Source organism: Solanum pennellii, chromosome 2, assembly GCF_001406875.1.
Source record: "Solanum pennellii chromosome 2, SPENNV200".
Lineage (NCBI taxonomy): Eukaryota > Viridiplantae > Streptophyta > Magnoliopsida > Solanales > Solanaceae > Solanum > Solanum pennellii.
In genome coordinates this window covers 53,002,518-53,017,362 of record NC_028638.1, presented here as the reverse complement: position 1 = coordinate 53,017,362, position 14,845 = coordinate 53,002,518, and the positions used below count along the sequence as shown (strand labels likewise).

The following is a 14,845-nucleotide window of genomic DNA, read 5'->3' as shown; positions in this document are numbered from 1 at the left end:
CTTTTTGAATATTATCTGAGCAGATTTTACCATTAAATACAAATTTTATATAATTTTCAGACATTATTCATACATTTGTAATACTTCACCTGTACAAAGAATTATATCTAATTATTATTTGTCTAGTTAATAAATGTACGTTTTTCTATTTTCTTTACAAATCAACTAACACGCGAATCTTCAATTCAATTACAACTCAAACACATTTATATTTACTTATCGTTTTTCAAAATGCCATACGTAACTTGATTGTTTATCCAAAAAAAGAACATACAAACTATATTTTAGATCTAACAATAATAAAAAAAAATCGAACACTTTTATACATGTACAAAACAATAAATTTAATTAAAACCAACAATTCATAATCAAAACAACAAATCATAACAAAAATCAATATGACGAATTCCACTTTCCACCATGTTTTATTAATATCGACACATTGTGCTCCATCAAATCAAATCAAATTGTTTTCAACGCCAAAATTTATTCAACTACTAATAAAAAATGAAAATAAAATCTGCAAATCTCAAAAAGATTGTGAAATTTTGGAAAACAAAATGACATGTACGTTCATGCCAATTTAGTAGAGCTTTTCAAGGAATTAAATCAAAAATTAATATCATTTAAACTAATTTGAGAGAATTAAGGCAACTAACTAATCTAAAAAAATTTAAAATCCCTTAAAACGTGCTAATTTATTAACAGTAATTAATAATTATATTTAATTTATTTAATAAAAGATCCCATTTTTCATTATTAATTTGTCCGTTTTTTAAATTTATTTTTTATTTTAACAACTCTTTTTAATAATTTAAAATTAACATTATATATTTTTTTAAAATGCTATAACTTGAGATATTAAATGTTATACAATGAAATTCAAACTCTAGTGCTATAACTTGAGAATATTACTATAAAAAATGCTATATACCTAATTTACACTTCAGAAATTCTCCTCAATTACAAAAATCTCAAATGTTTCATTGCTCTCCGATGCATTTCTTGGTTGTCTGATATACTTGCAAATGAATAGGATATCTGAGTAGAGAGGGATGTATCCAAAAGGGATAGAGATGTATCCATGAAGAAATTTTTATAATTTTTTAATTGATAGAAAATATTTGAGATATGATATCTTTAGTTGTGTATTTATATGACTTTAGTTATTGTGGACGGTTTCATATTTTTGTTGCCCTTGCATTGTTTTTAATTAGACTAGATTTGCGATAATGTTTGTGACTATTTTCAATGGAAATACTAACAAATTTCACAAGTGATTGTTTGATATGTCTGTTATATATATATATATATATCTTTTTATTACATAATGCATCTAATATCATTCGAACAAAGATGAAAGGGACGAGTTAGGAAAACATCAATCTCGGAGACATAATTTACTTTTTGCTACTAATAATAAAATATAAATAAATATGTTAGAAATGTTTTTTGAAATTTTTTGAATTCAAAATAAATATTGCTAGCACGTCGATTGGTTAATTCAATAAAATAAGAATATCACTCTATTTTGGTGGCACCAGGCGATTGTTTACCTATTTAATAAGACTAGTGAATGTGTAAGTTCAATCACCCAATCTATTTTGAAGTGGGTGAATCAAAATCTTGACAAAGTTTTTAACTTAAAATTAAGATTGTGGTGATGATTTTGGAAATTGCTCCATTGCCGAATTATTAGAGGTATAGATTTGAAAAAGCATATTTACTTGTATTATCTAGATGAGAATACAATAAGCCATAAGCCCGTTAAAACTATAATCATAATATAGAAGCCATTAAAACTATAATAATATAGAAGATTCAAGTGCAATGAAACTTTATATATAAGTAAAAATAAATTACACATCAATTTAAAAATAAAAAACTCTTAACACATAAACCGAGAAGAATTAGGATTTTATTTTTTTTTTAAGAAAAAAAATTAAAGATTCAAGATGTTTAAGTAACAAAAAATACAAAATATTATCAGCAAAAAAATTCTCAACTAAAATTGATATTTATGAAAAAGATATTTATAAATATTATACACAAAATATTAACCAGTAAGAACCAACCATCGATGTGACAAACGCATTCATATGAAAAACTTTAGCAAATAAATTTTCTTATGGGATAGGATTTTCATCCTTCGAAATTTGGAGAGTATCAATATTACTTATCATTTATCATTTTCAAAATTACAACAAATAATGTTAATAAATGCAATCAATCCATGGGTAGTGTTATTTTAATTTCTAATTAATCAATTATTTTTCTTTTAAGTTTATGTTTATAGTTTGTTATTTGTCTCTGGTTTGTATAGTTTATAATTTAATTTTACTTAATTTATCATGTATTTGAAAATGGGAAATTAACAATTATTCCTTTAAGTTAATTCATCCGACTTTTTTCAACTAAGTACGATAATCAAGAATGACTTAAAGCAAATTTTTAATAAGAGATTTGTATATTGTTTCACATTTTTCTTTTATATATGTCATAGTATCATTAAAAACATAATTTTTTAATTTCACATAGTAATATTATTGCTAACATTTACATTATTTAAGATTAATTCAAGTTAAGTATATGTTAGTCGTTTTGTTTGTAATCTAATATATTGGATGATGTTGTATAAAAGTTTATTTAATAACATGAAAATGTTTGACATGTAAATTATTTATATATAGGTATAATATAAAGGGTAAGATATACCCTCTACGAGAATTACGTTAGATTTTCGACTGATCAACAATTTCTTTTATATAATATTGTTGGTTTAACAATCACTTCATAAAAATTTAACTTCAAATTTTGATGGCTGATTTTATCGAGTTCGGAGTCTAAAGGGTATAAAATATTAACAAAAAATTCAAAACGGTATATAAAATTTTATATTAATCAAAACGGCAAAATCGCTGGAACAACAGCGATTTACTCCACCAAAAAAAGCAAAATCGCTGCTACTGCACAGAAAAAGAGTAAATCGCTGTTGTTCCATTGATTTTGCCGTTTTGGTTGATACAAAATTTTATATACCATTTTGAAATTTTTATTAATATTTTATACCCTTTAGACTTCGAACTCTGATTTTATCACACAATACACCACATATGAGCATCTACTTCATCTATTGATCCCATACAATACAAAGTATAACGTTACTATCAATCTCCTCATTTAATTCCTTATATTATAACTATGTTAAGTTACTTTGAAATTTTTTATCTTAGAAAAATGACTTACGTATCAATCCTCACTTCTACGCGTATGAACAAAATCACCATCGTTCAAAAACTTAACTTGTGACAGCATGAATCAATATATAAAAAAGTAAAAAACAAAACTATCGGCAAGATTTGTAGTCATATGTTTACTACATATCTGTCACCAACCACCTGCTAGCTGTAATCGCCAGACCACAAATCATCTTCAAATTTACTACAAATTCTTTCATCACCATTCTCTTGAATCTTCCTTTACCACACTATAAATTGAGACATACACATTCACTACTTCATCACTTCCATTACATTACTTAAATTTCTCTAATTAAATTGTATAATGAAAATGACTAAGGTTTGTTCTTTTGTGGCAGTAATGTTGGTGATGGTCCTTGTTTGTGATCAATTTGGGGCTAACGAGGCGGCGACATGCAGCGCCTCGCAGCTGAGCCCGTGTTTGGGTGCGATCCAGGGTGGGACCGCACCATCACAGGATTGTTGTGCTAGGCTAAAGAACCAGCAGCCATGCATTTGTGGATTTATGAAGGATCCTAATTTGAGGCAATATGTTAATTCTCCAAATGCTAGGAAAGTTGCTGGACAATGTGGTGTAAGCATTCCTAGTTGTTAATTAGGTTTACAACATTTTACTTGTTGTATACATATGGGGTCTTATGTATTATGGAAAAAAATAATAATATATAAGACTTTTAAATAAAAAATGGTTGTAATCTGTGTTCAAGTGTGTTATGATGAATGAATCTTGTGGCTTTTGATTTTATTTCATTTCGTCTTTCGTAGAGTATAATGAATTTTGTGACTTTTAAACTAGCACTACTTTTCTTAATGGTTGCACTATAAGTCGATCTGGTTTTTTTCTATCGAGAATCAATGAGAAATTTGTACTATAAAAAATATATTTTTATTTAAATATACTTGAAATAGTTATTGAACTGTTTTCTTCAATAATTTAATCGAAATATGTGTGAGAATAGCTGCTAAACATTTTTTAATATAGTAAATTATATATTGGAAAGTAAAGATTGTTTTTTAGTGACTGATTTTAATTTGGCACACTTAATTTTTAACTATTATGCTTTGATGAGTAAGGAGGAACAATAATTTAAAGGCCCTTCTGATCGATGAAGGAGGTTTTGATGAAATAATCATCAATGATTAAAGTTTGTTGGCCCAGTGAATACAACAAGATGAATAAAATGTAAAAAGTTCGAATAATGTTATTTTTTGCGTAGACATTGTATCAAAAATGATTATTAGCTGTAATTAATTTTTAATTATCATTAAATGTGTATTTTTAGAGGCAACTAACACTCTTTATATATATCCCCAAAACTTTTAGCGACATTGGTTCTAATGGCACTTAACTAATGTCGGTAAAGACATTAACACTCTTTATTAATGTCAATATTTAATGCCGCTAAAAATTATATTTATTGTAGTAATACTTGCTTACTAACTATATATTAAAAATAATATTTTACTTTTTGCTTATCATTTTAAACATATTAAGAGAGGGAATTACTCGATTCAAAGACTAATGAGATATTAATTAATATAAAAATTATAATATATATCTACCAATCACTATTTCTTAAATTAGGAGGCTTACAAAATTCAAACCAAACAAGTAAAATTGAACGACAAATTCACGTGAATAAGAGGGAAAAAATGAAACATGATTTATTTCATGAAAATGAGAAACAAAGTCATTTCGACCACTAACTATTATTTCTCCAGTTCCACTTTATTTATACGATACACGTAATTTGATTTTTGCATGTTAAGTTCAGCGGTGCATTATATTATTTTATTTTATTTCTTATTCAATGTCCGTTGATGCATTATATTATTATTATTATTATTATGAAAATAATAGTCATTATTGGAATAGTTGATGACTAAGTGAGAGAGTTTTTATTAAATTTTCTGCGAGTGATTAATATGATAATAATCTGATAAAAAAGAACTCATAAACTAAATACAATAATTGCGATTAAATCTAATAATATATAAATCAAATTATTTTATTATAATTTGCATAGAAAGAAAAGGAATTGCTAGGAAAATAATTTGATAAAACAAAAATAATTGGCCTTTTCTGTTTCAAATCCTTTCTCAATCGACATATAACAATTATTCACTTACGATTTGATATATACTTACGTAACTAAAACTTGAAAATATATATTACATGAGAATCCGCAATGGCTGGAGTTTTAGTTAATAAGATCCTATTATTACTCTTTGACTGCAATTTACAAATAAGTTTTAAATAGGGTCCTTGAACCGACTATAGTACTAAATGGAAAAAATATGCTATTAAATATTTATTAATTCTCTCTATAATTTAAAATAATTTAATATTATTTTATTAATTAACGATTTCATATCATATTCAAATGAGATACATCTAGATAAGGTGAAGCTATATTCATCCTAAGTGTCCAAATTCGTCAGAAATATATAATTATGCATTTGGATATATATATATATAGTCTTTGATGCAGTGAAAATGAGTATTGTTCATTTGATGAATAAAGTTCTGCGTTTGAACCTTAATAGCATATTGATTTATTTTGACAGTCACACACCATATCAGAAACAAGCAAGCAAGAGAGTGAGTGACTCGAGGTGAGCGGAACAGAAAAAGAAGCGATCAGAGAATCTAATAAAATTCATAATAGCGATATCTTTATAAGTTACTCATAACAAATTATTAAATTTCTCTAAAAGAAAAACAAATCAATTAAGTATACTTATTCAAATGTTAAAACCAAATCAACAAGCTACTAAAATGAAGGTGGTAATTCTCAAGGCTATAACAAATGTGAACAAAAAAAGTCTAAATAGGATCTGTTTAGCAGTGTGAATCAGAATTGCTCGTATTGTGATTTGCAATATCAACATAAAATGATTAAGTGTAAGATTTTAAATAATTTCAATTTTGTGAAGACTTAAAAAATAAATGACTGGACGATGACGTGGAAAGCAAGAGTTGCACCCCACGATTCATTTAGATAATAAATACTTTTTTATTTTTCCAAAAGATAATTGCATAAACACACTTATCTATCTGCTTACCAAAATGTTGGAGAACATTTCAATTAAAATAAATTCAAATTGATAACCTCACAAATCACAATTATATTCTGATTTCACTAACTACAGATCGAATTCTCCTTTTTTTAATAAAAATTCCAGCAGGAAGGAATCCATATATCGTGCCGAAATATATAGTATATATTTATATCATACTTTAATTCTCATATGGCATATTAACTTTTGTAAATACAAACATACCTCAAAAGAAAAGATATTCGCAAGAAAATGACATAAAAAATATTTAAAGAATCTTAATAGCTTAGTTAATTAATTATTTGAATTATTTTTTTTTAATGGAGCTCGATAATTCTCATATAAATTATCGGATTTAGAAAAAATATATTTGCAAGAAAATGACACAAAGGGTATCTTAATCCACGTTGCTAACATGAGGGTCCTTTTTTTAGATTCTCACGTTTGAGCAGCTAATCTATAACATATTAGTAGAGGATAGTTCATTCATTAATTAATTAGTAGGAGTCACATTTGATATATTACTAAATAAAAAATAATCTTTAATTCAACGATAATTAAATAATGATAATAATTTAGTTACTACTAAAATTTTTTTAGAAGTAATTAGTATTTTTTATTAATGTCTTTAAAAATTATAATTTAAAAAATTATATAACAAAATTAATCACTATCAGAAAAACTCTCACCTAAGATGTGATAGATAAGTACATATTCACTCAAAAAATCCTTCGATTATATATATTATAAAAGATTTTGTATTCATAATTTTATTTGTATTATTAATTATAGCTTTAATTTATTTTTGATATTATAATTTCATTTTAGTGAATTAACCGAACCTTTTGTTTGGTAAGATTAATATAATTTTTCGAACTTTTAATGAATTTATGACCAAAAAGGAGGTTGTTTATCAAACAAGAATTTAATCAATTCATGATCATATAAGTTATCTATGTTATTCATGGAATGCACATGCTATAATATAATTTACTTAATCCATCAGTCATGTCTATTCAAAATCATATACAAACAAAACACGTTTTCCCATTTTATTAAAATATAAAAAAAATTAATGCTTAAAAATGGAAGTAAGATAATTATTGAGATCAATTTGGGTTGTGATGTACCAGTGGGAGTGCTCACCTTTAATCCCTTAATCAAAGGTCTCGAATTCAAGTTCTGGATATGGAAAAAATTATGTTGTGGGAGCGACGCTCTTAAATACACATGTTGAATTTAACCACTTCATGATCATATAAGGTATCTATGTTATTCATGGAATGCACATGCTATGATATAATTTACTTAATCCATCAGTCATGTCTATTCAAAATCATATATAAAAGTAACACGTTTTTCCATTTTATTAAAATATGAAAAATTGAAGCTTAAAAAATGAAGTAGATAACTATTGAGATCAACTTGAGTTGCGGTGTACTAGTGGAAGCGCTCACCCTTAATCAGAGGTCTCAGGTTCAAGTTTTGGATATGGAAAAAATTATATTGTGGAAGCGATGCTTCTAAATGTGCCCTGCATAGCGCGATTCAAATTCAATTGAAGATCTAATGTGAGCTTCGGACATCTGTTCAAAATACAAAAAAAAAATAAAATAATAATTACAGAGAGTCATATGTTGAAGTAATATAAACAATTTTAAAACGAAACACGAGACTATTAATTTTATTAACACGTGAAATCAGAAATGTCTTTTGCTGGATACAAAATTCCATTATAACGTTAATCCTCTGACGTCTTTACTTTTCTCAAAGGCCAAAAACATTACGATCAATTATTTTTTAACCAAAGTAATATTTTTACTTTGAAAAGAAAATGAGAGAAAACAATCATTACTTGCTGCAACTTTAATTTCACTAAAGCTACCACCTTAAACGTAGCTATAATTGCTTTTACAAGGCCATTAAGCGGGTAGTTGCATTATATAATACACATTTTTTAATAAGATTTTATAATTATTGCGGAGGTTACACTAAACATTATCTTACGGATTAATTAGTAAAGTCCAGCATCTCATGATGAATAGGATCTTATCCACTCTGAGTTGGTGTTTTTTTGTAACAGTTATACATTTTAGGACAATGAATAAGCCTCATATTTAATTTCATAAAATTAATGGAAAGAATCTTCACATCTTGTTTTGGAAAATGTTTTAAGGCTGTCTAACGTAGCGGTCAGAGTTTATGATGCACCAATAAAAAGTTATATAGTAAATTCTTTCATCCATATTCAATCTATACGAATATATTTATTTTTTTCTTTCTTTCGATTGTATTGATAATAAAAAAGATTTTCTTTCATTAAGGAATGAGTGGATGCTTTAACATGTACAACATCTATAAATTTAAAATTAGTCCGATCAATGGATAAACGACACTAAATGATTGAATGAAAGTTGTTGACAATACATTACTCGCTTCTTTCCATTTTAGATGAACAAAACAAAATATTCGTCACATATTACTTAATTACTTACTAAATTAGGATAGAATTACTTTTTTTTTCTCATTTTATCCCTACAATTAATATGACCTTTGAAAGTTTAAAGCAAATTTTGAAGATCTAAGATATCTTTTTTCAAGAGGCTAATTAATGTGAACAAAGAGCAAAATAATACTCGCCCCGTCTCATTTTAGTTGATCATTAAACTAAATATTAGTTGATCACCTCACTAAATCAAATCAATATTAATTACATTTTTCCTATATTAGCCACCTAATTAATTCTTTTTTACAATGTTCATATTTGCTTGTAAAATTTCCAAGAAATTTTTTTTTTTACAGATGAATTAATAAAATTATGATTTCTTAAGTATCGTAACAAAATAAAAAGTAATCAATTAATATAAAACATAAAAAGTAAAGTTAATCAAATGGATAAATGACAGAAATCTCACATTTAAGTTCTCTATTACCATTATCCCCTATAAGTTTTATAAATTCTCAAAATTCCTCATTTTCACACATCAGGTTAGCTTATCATGTGTAAAATGTACATCAAAATAGTGTATTATCATATATAAAATATAATGTATCTTACTTCACGATTAATGTATCTCGCGCATCATATTAATGTATCAATAATTATAATATTGTATCAGTTTGAGGGATTTTTGTAAAAATAAACATATAAGGAACAAATAATAATTTTAGCTTTAAAGTATGTGATTTCTGTCCTTTGCCCTCAATAATTTTTTAATCACCGTGTAAAAAAAGGGAGGAGGTTGGGAATTGGGATGAAGAAACAACTAATTTGTGGTCAATAGATTCGTCTATAAATAGTTACCCAAAAACAAGAAACTCGTGGAGTCTCACACATTTAGTTAACTAATTAAACTAGAAATTTCCCAGTAATAACATTTGATTTTCAGAGTAGTTAAAAGGGCTGTTGACTTGGAGCAGTAGACAGCTAAAAGTAAAATTGGGACCCTACCCTATGCTAACAGTATCTAATTGACTCAAGGGAAATGGAAGAGCCACTTAATTATGTGGGGTGGGTTACAATTTTGCCCACTAATTAAGACTCCTTATTATTGGCCTAAAGTGGAGGAACAATTAAATTTGGAAAACTCATAAATTCATAATTTAAATTTACATGTTTAAAATTTGAATTGTGTTACAATCCATTTGATTTATAGGACGTAAATTTATAAGTATAAATTTAAGGAATCCCATAGTGTACTACAATAATTACATTCTGTTCCGACAAATTTAGTATTTACTAATAATCCCTTAAAATTGTTGTGGCGTGATACATTAGTATATTGTGATACATGGTAAATGATACACAATAACTTAAAACTGTTAAGATTAAAAGAAGGAAAAAACGGAACATTTAAATTTGTTATCTAAATCAGCTTAAATTACGGTAACAGTTCATCAATAAGCATTAATTCAACACGTAATTGGATAACAATTTCAAATTTTGAAAATTCAAGATTATATCATCTAGTTTGAAGACATTTTTAGGAACATTCAGTTATTAAACTTATTGACTGATACATGATAACAATTTTCAAAAACTCGTGATACATAGAAAATCATATGATACACATCAAATTCATGTATCAATGCATCGTCTAAACACTATAACACACTGAGTCAATTTGTATCAGCAAGCACACTTGATGGCGCAGTTATTAAACTTATTGACTGATACATGATAACAATTTTCAAAAACTCTTGATACATAGGAAATCATATGATACACATCTAATTCATGTATCAATGAATCGACTAACACACTATAACACACTGAGTACTTATGTATTAAACTTATTGTCTGATACATGATAATAATTTTCAAAAATTCATGATACATATGGGGTTCCTTTACTAAAATTTTTACTAATTTCAACAACAATAGTTGTTGCTTCTTTTATCTTTTTTTGGTGTATTTTATCAACCTTTCATTTAGATGATTCGCCAAAATCTTTGTTTGAATCCTTCCGAACATTCGTAGGATCATGCAAAGTTTTTTCTAATTCTTTCCAATTTTCATCGTCCGAATCATAAATCCTTCTATTAGTAAAAGGATCCATTAATATGATGTAATAGAACAATGAACGAAAAAAAAATTGAATGATGGAGTAAGAAGAAAAAGAAGACCTAGAGACGGCTGATGTAATATAACAATGAACAAGAAAAAAGAAGAAGAAAAATAAGAACAGATGATGGATTAAGAAAAAGAAGAAGAACTATAGATGGATGATGGAGTAAGAAGAAGAAGAAGAACCAGAGAACAATGGTCCAATTTTCAGAAATTTTAATTTTTTTTGAATTTTGAAATTCAAAATTCCATATTAAATGTTGTGAAACGTTTTTAATTAAAATTAATAATTCAAAATTCAAAAAGTGATTCAGAAAATTGAGTGTTTTAGTGAAGAAAAAAATAGGCATGATATTGGGAAAGTGTTTGTTATAGGAGAGAGAAGACTATGTATCTCTAAACTTCTACTAAAATTGAAAAAAAGGGAATTATGTAATATTTAAAAAAAGAAGGGAAAATTAGAGAATACTAAATTTATAATTGTGTATTTAAGTTATTTTCCAATTTATAATTGTATAATTAGTTAATAACAATTTGACATCTATAGATATCATACTTTTGCTAAAGTTACTTGATTCATATAATAATTATTCTCTGAGATATATAAAAATCGCACAGAAACTCTTTTCATTCATTTTTATTTGTTCATTTAGAATTTTCTACACTTGTTGATAAATAATGACAAATATGAGTGTTCGGCTATAATGTTTATATTAATTGACCTCGAATAGATCTTTTGTCTCTATTTCGACTAGATACATGAGAGTATTTGACTAGAAGCCTATGGAGGATAGACATGTATAATCTTAGATTTTGAAAATAATTATAAAAAATAAGTAATTAAGATTAAAAATAAAATAGAAAAATCTATTTTTGAAAATGAACGAGTAAAAGCAAACGAGATATTTTTTAAGTCGTCCAAGAAAGGTAGCAAAGGAGAAACTATTGCACTTAATTTGTTAGATCCATTTTTTCCTATTGGGGAGAAAGGTTTTATCCGAATATAGGCAGATCCAGGTCAGCAATTCCTCAGCTTTGACCCGCCTTAGAAGAGCCTCCATTAGATGTGTATTTGTCCACGTGGGATCTACTATTATGATTAACCAAAAAAGGAAAATCATTAACTCCATAAACTTGTTTTAATTTGGATTAACCCTATTTCATCCTCTCTTTCCTAGTCACACTAAACAAATTATTATGGTAATCTTACCACTTACGCGGCGATCGCCCTATAAAACCCCGCAATTTCCTCTCTTTTTTTTCTCTAAACCATTCACTAATTCAACTTTGTGGGTCTCATTCTTCGCCTCTTAAATAGCACTCTCTATCTAAATTTTAATTCTCATCTCTTTTAGTATTTGCATTTTAGCTACTACTACTCATAAGTAGTTGAAAAAAAGAAAAAAATTAAAGCAAAATTATCGTGCTGCCATGGCTGTCGAGGAACTCTCGGTTGTTCTCCCCCGCGTGCTCATCGTCTCTAGACGTACCGTTCGTAAGAACAAATTTGTTGATTTTGTTGGTACGTTATTTTTTCTTTCACATAATTATCAAAAAAGATTGTAAAATTCTGAATTTTAGATTTTGATTAATTTTCAGGAGAATATCATCTCGATCTTATAGTAAGCTATGGAGCTGTTCCGGTGATTGTACCCAGAGTTTCTGGGGTACATTTGTTATTAGACAGTTTTGAACCAATTCATGGTGTTCTTCTCTGTGAAGGAGAGGATATCGATCCTTCTCTGTACAACGATGAACTATCCGATCTCTCCGTAGAAGAATTGGAAGAAATTAGGAGATTGCACGCTAGCGATACTGCAATTGACAAGGAAAAAGACACAATTGAACTCAGATTGGCTAAGCTCTGTCTAGAAAGGAACATTCCCTATTTGGGAATATGCAGGGGTTCACAGGTACTAAATGTTGCATGTGGGGGAACTCTTATACAAGACATTGGAAAAGAAATATCGAAAAACCTTCCTGAGAATCAGAGGGTAGTTCATATGGATTATGATAACTATGATGGTCATAGGCATGTTATACAAGTTGTCGAGGAAACGCCATTGCACCATTGGTTCAAGGATTCGCTGGAAGACGAAAAAATGGAGATTTCAGTCAATAGTTATCATCATCAAGGAGTTAAAAAATTGGCTCAGAGATTTGTTCCTATGGCATTTGCCCCTGATGGTTTAATTGAAGGATTTTATGATCCAGATGCTTATAATCCTGCTGAGGGTAAGTTTATTATGGGACTTCAATTTCATCCGGAACGAATGAGACAAGAAGATAGTGATGAATTTGATTATCCTGGATGTACATTTGCTTATCAGGTACCACTATAAACTTCAATTCCTACTCAATTTTGATCTTTTACTATGATAAATTTTCATATATTGGACTATCAGTATTACCCAGATATTCCTGGGAAAAATAATGTAACAGAGGATAAAACTGATCCATTTTGAATAGTTCATTTGACTGTTTTCGTATTAACTTTGTGAATGTAATTTTGGCAGGAGTTTGTGAAGGCTGTAGTTGCATACCAGAAAAAACTGTTAAGCACAACCACAATCGAAAAGCCATTGAAACTTAATCAAGAAATGGAGAAGAAGAGGAAAATTATAGTTAGAAGTTTTTCCCTTGCTAGAGATTTATACGAAAAAGGCTGTACATTTCAGTCATCCAAAACTTCAGACTTAGATGTAGGAGCAGAATTCCTCGAGGTACATGAATAATTCACACTTACGTGCTATAATACCATATTCATTTAGAACTTACTGACTCTATCGAATCAATTAACGATGATTATCATATATGTTATGTTTGCAGTCAAATACAGCATTGAGTTTGCAACAAGAGACAAGATTAAAGCAAATGGGAGCAACAGTAAGGAATGCATCATCTTATTTGCAGAGATTAAAGATGAATGAAGAGAAAGAAAGGTTGGGAAGGAAATTAATGGGGAAAATGTCGGTGGAACAGCTATCTGATCTAAAAACATTTTACAATATGATGGGACAGATATGTTGTGAAGTTTTAGAGAGAAAATTACAGGATCTCATGACTCTTGATGAGGAATTTTGATATTTCTGCACGAGTTTTATTGCTTTAATTCAACTTTTTTTTTCTTCTCAAGGTTATATATGTAATTCCTTAGCTTTCTTTGTAAAGTCACGTGATTGCGGAACTAAGCAATGTTAAAATATTCATAGCAGATTTTGTTGTTCATCTTATATTTCAAACATACTTAGAATAAAACTTTGAACATTTTTGTAAGATAATAAAGTTTAAAAATATTTTCATAATTTGAAAATTAAAATTAGTAGCGAAACTAGAATCAGAATTTAAAAAAAAATATACGAAATATTTTTTTTAAAGAACAATTGATGTTAATATGTATCTAAAGAATCTTACTGATTCCAACATACACGTACCAGAATCTGGAAAATTTTTAAAGATCAAGTCCAATGAACTCACAGTGTCCCCAAAATTATTTCCCTCTAGTATCCGAGGTTTGATTTGGAATATGACCTCCCAGGATAAAATGATCTCAATCACCAGAGTATAGATACCAAAACCTCAGTGTCAGCTAACCACTCAACGGCAGTAAAGTACACTTAGAATACTAGATTTAGTAGTTGAAGAAGAAGTCAATGAATTCTATATTAAAATGAGAGGAAATCCCTCAATTTATAGAAAACAAAGGGTAGTGCAAAAGGTTCTTATTGTGCCTTACCGGAAAGGTCACAAACCTTTGAAAAATTCACAATCTTTCAGAAAGATCGTCACCTTTCATACAAGTCACAATTTTTCATAAAAATCGCAACATTTCATAAAAGTCACAACTCTTTATAAAAATAATAACTGTTTATTTTTCATTCACACCTTTTTAAAATCCAACAATTTTTAGTACAAAGTAGTTATAATAACAATTATAGTCAGACATGACGATATTGCT

General features: G+C 27.8%; 1 protein-coding gene across 1 annotated transcript; it reads left to right on the top strand.

Annotated features, from left to right (window-relative positions):
* The first annotated feature begins 12,167 nt into the window (after positions 1-12,167).
* On the top strand, positions 12,168-14,101 carry LOC107010646 (putative glutamine amidotransferase GAT1_2.1). Its single transcript, XM_015209937.2, has 4 exons — positions 12,168-12,409; positions 12,487-13,217; positions 13,404-13,610; positions 13,717-14,101. The coding sequence occupies exons 1-4, from the start codon at positions 12,319-12,321 to the stop codon at positions 13,969-13,971; spliced, it is 1,284 nt and encodes a 427-aa protein (XP_015065423.1). The 5' UTR covers positions 12,168-12,318; the 3' UTR covers positions 13,972-14,101.
* Positions 14,102-14,845: the final 744 nt, after the last annotated feature.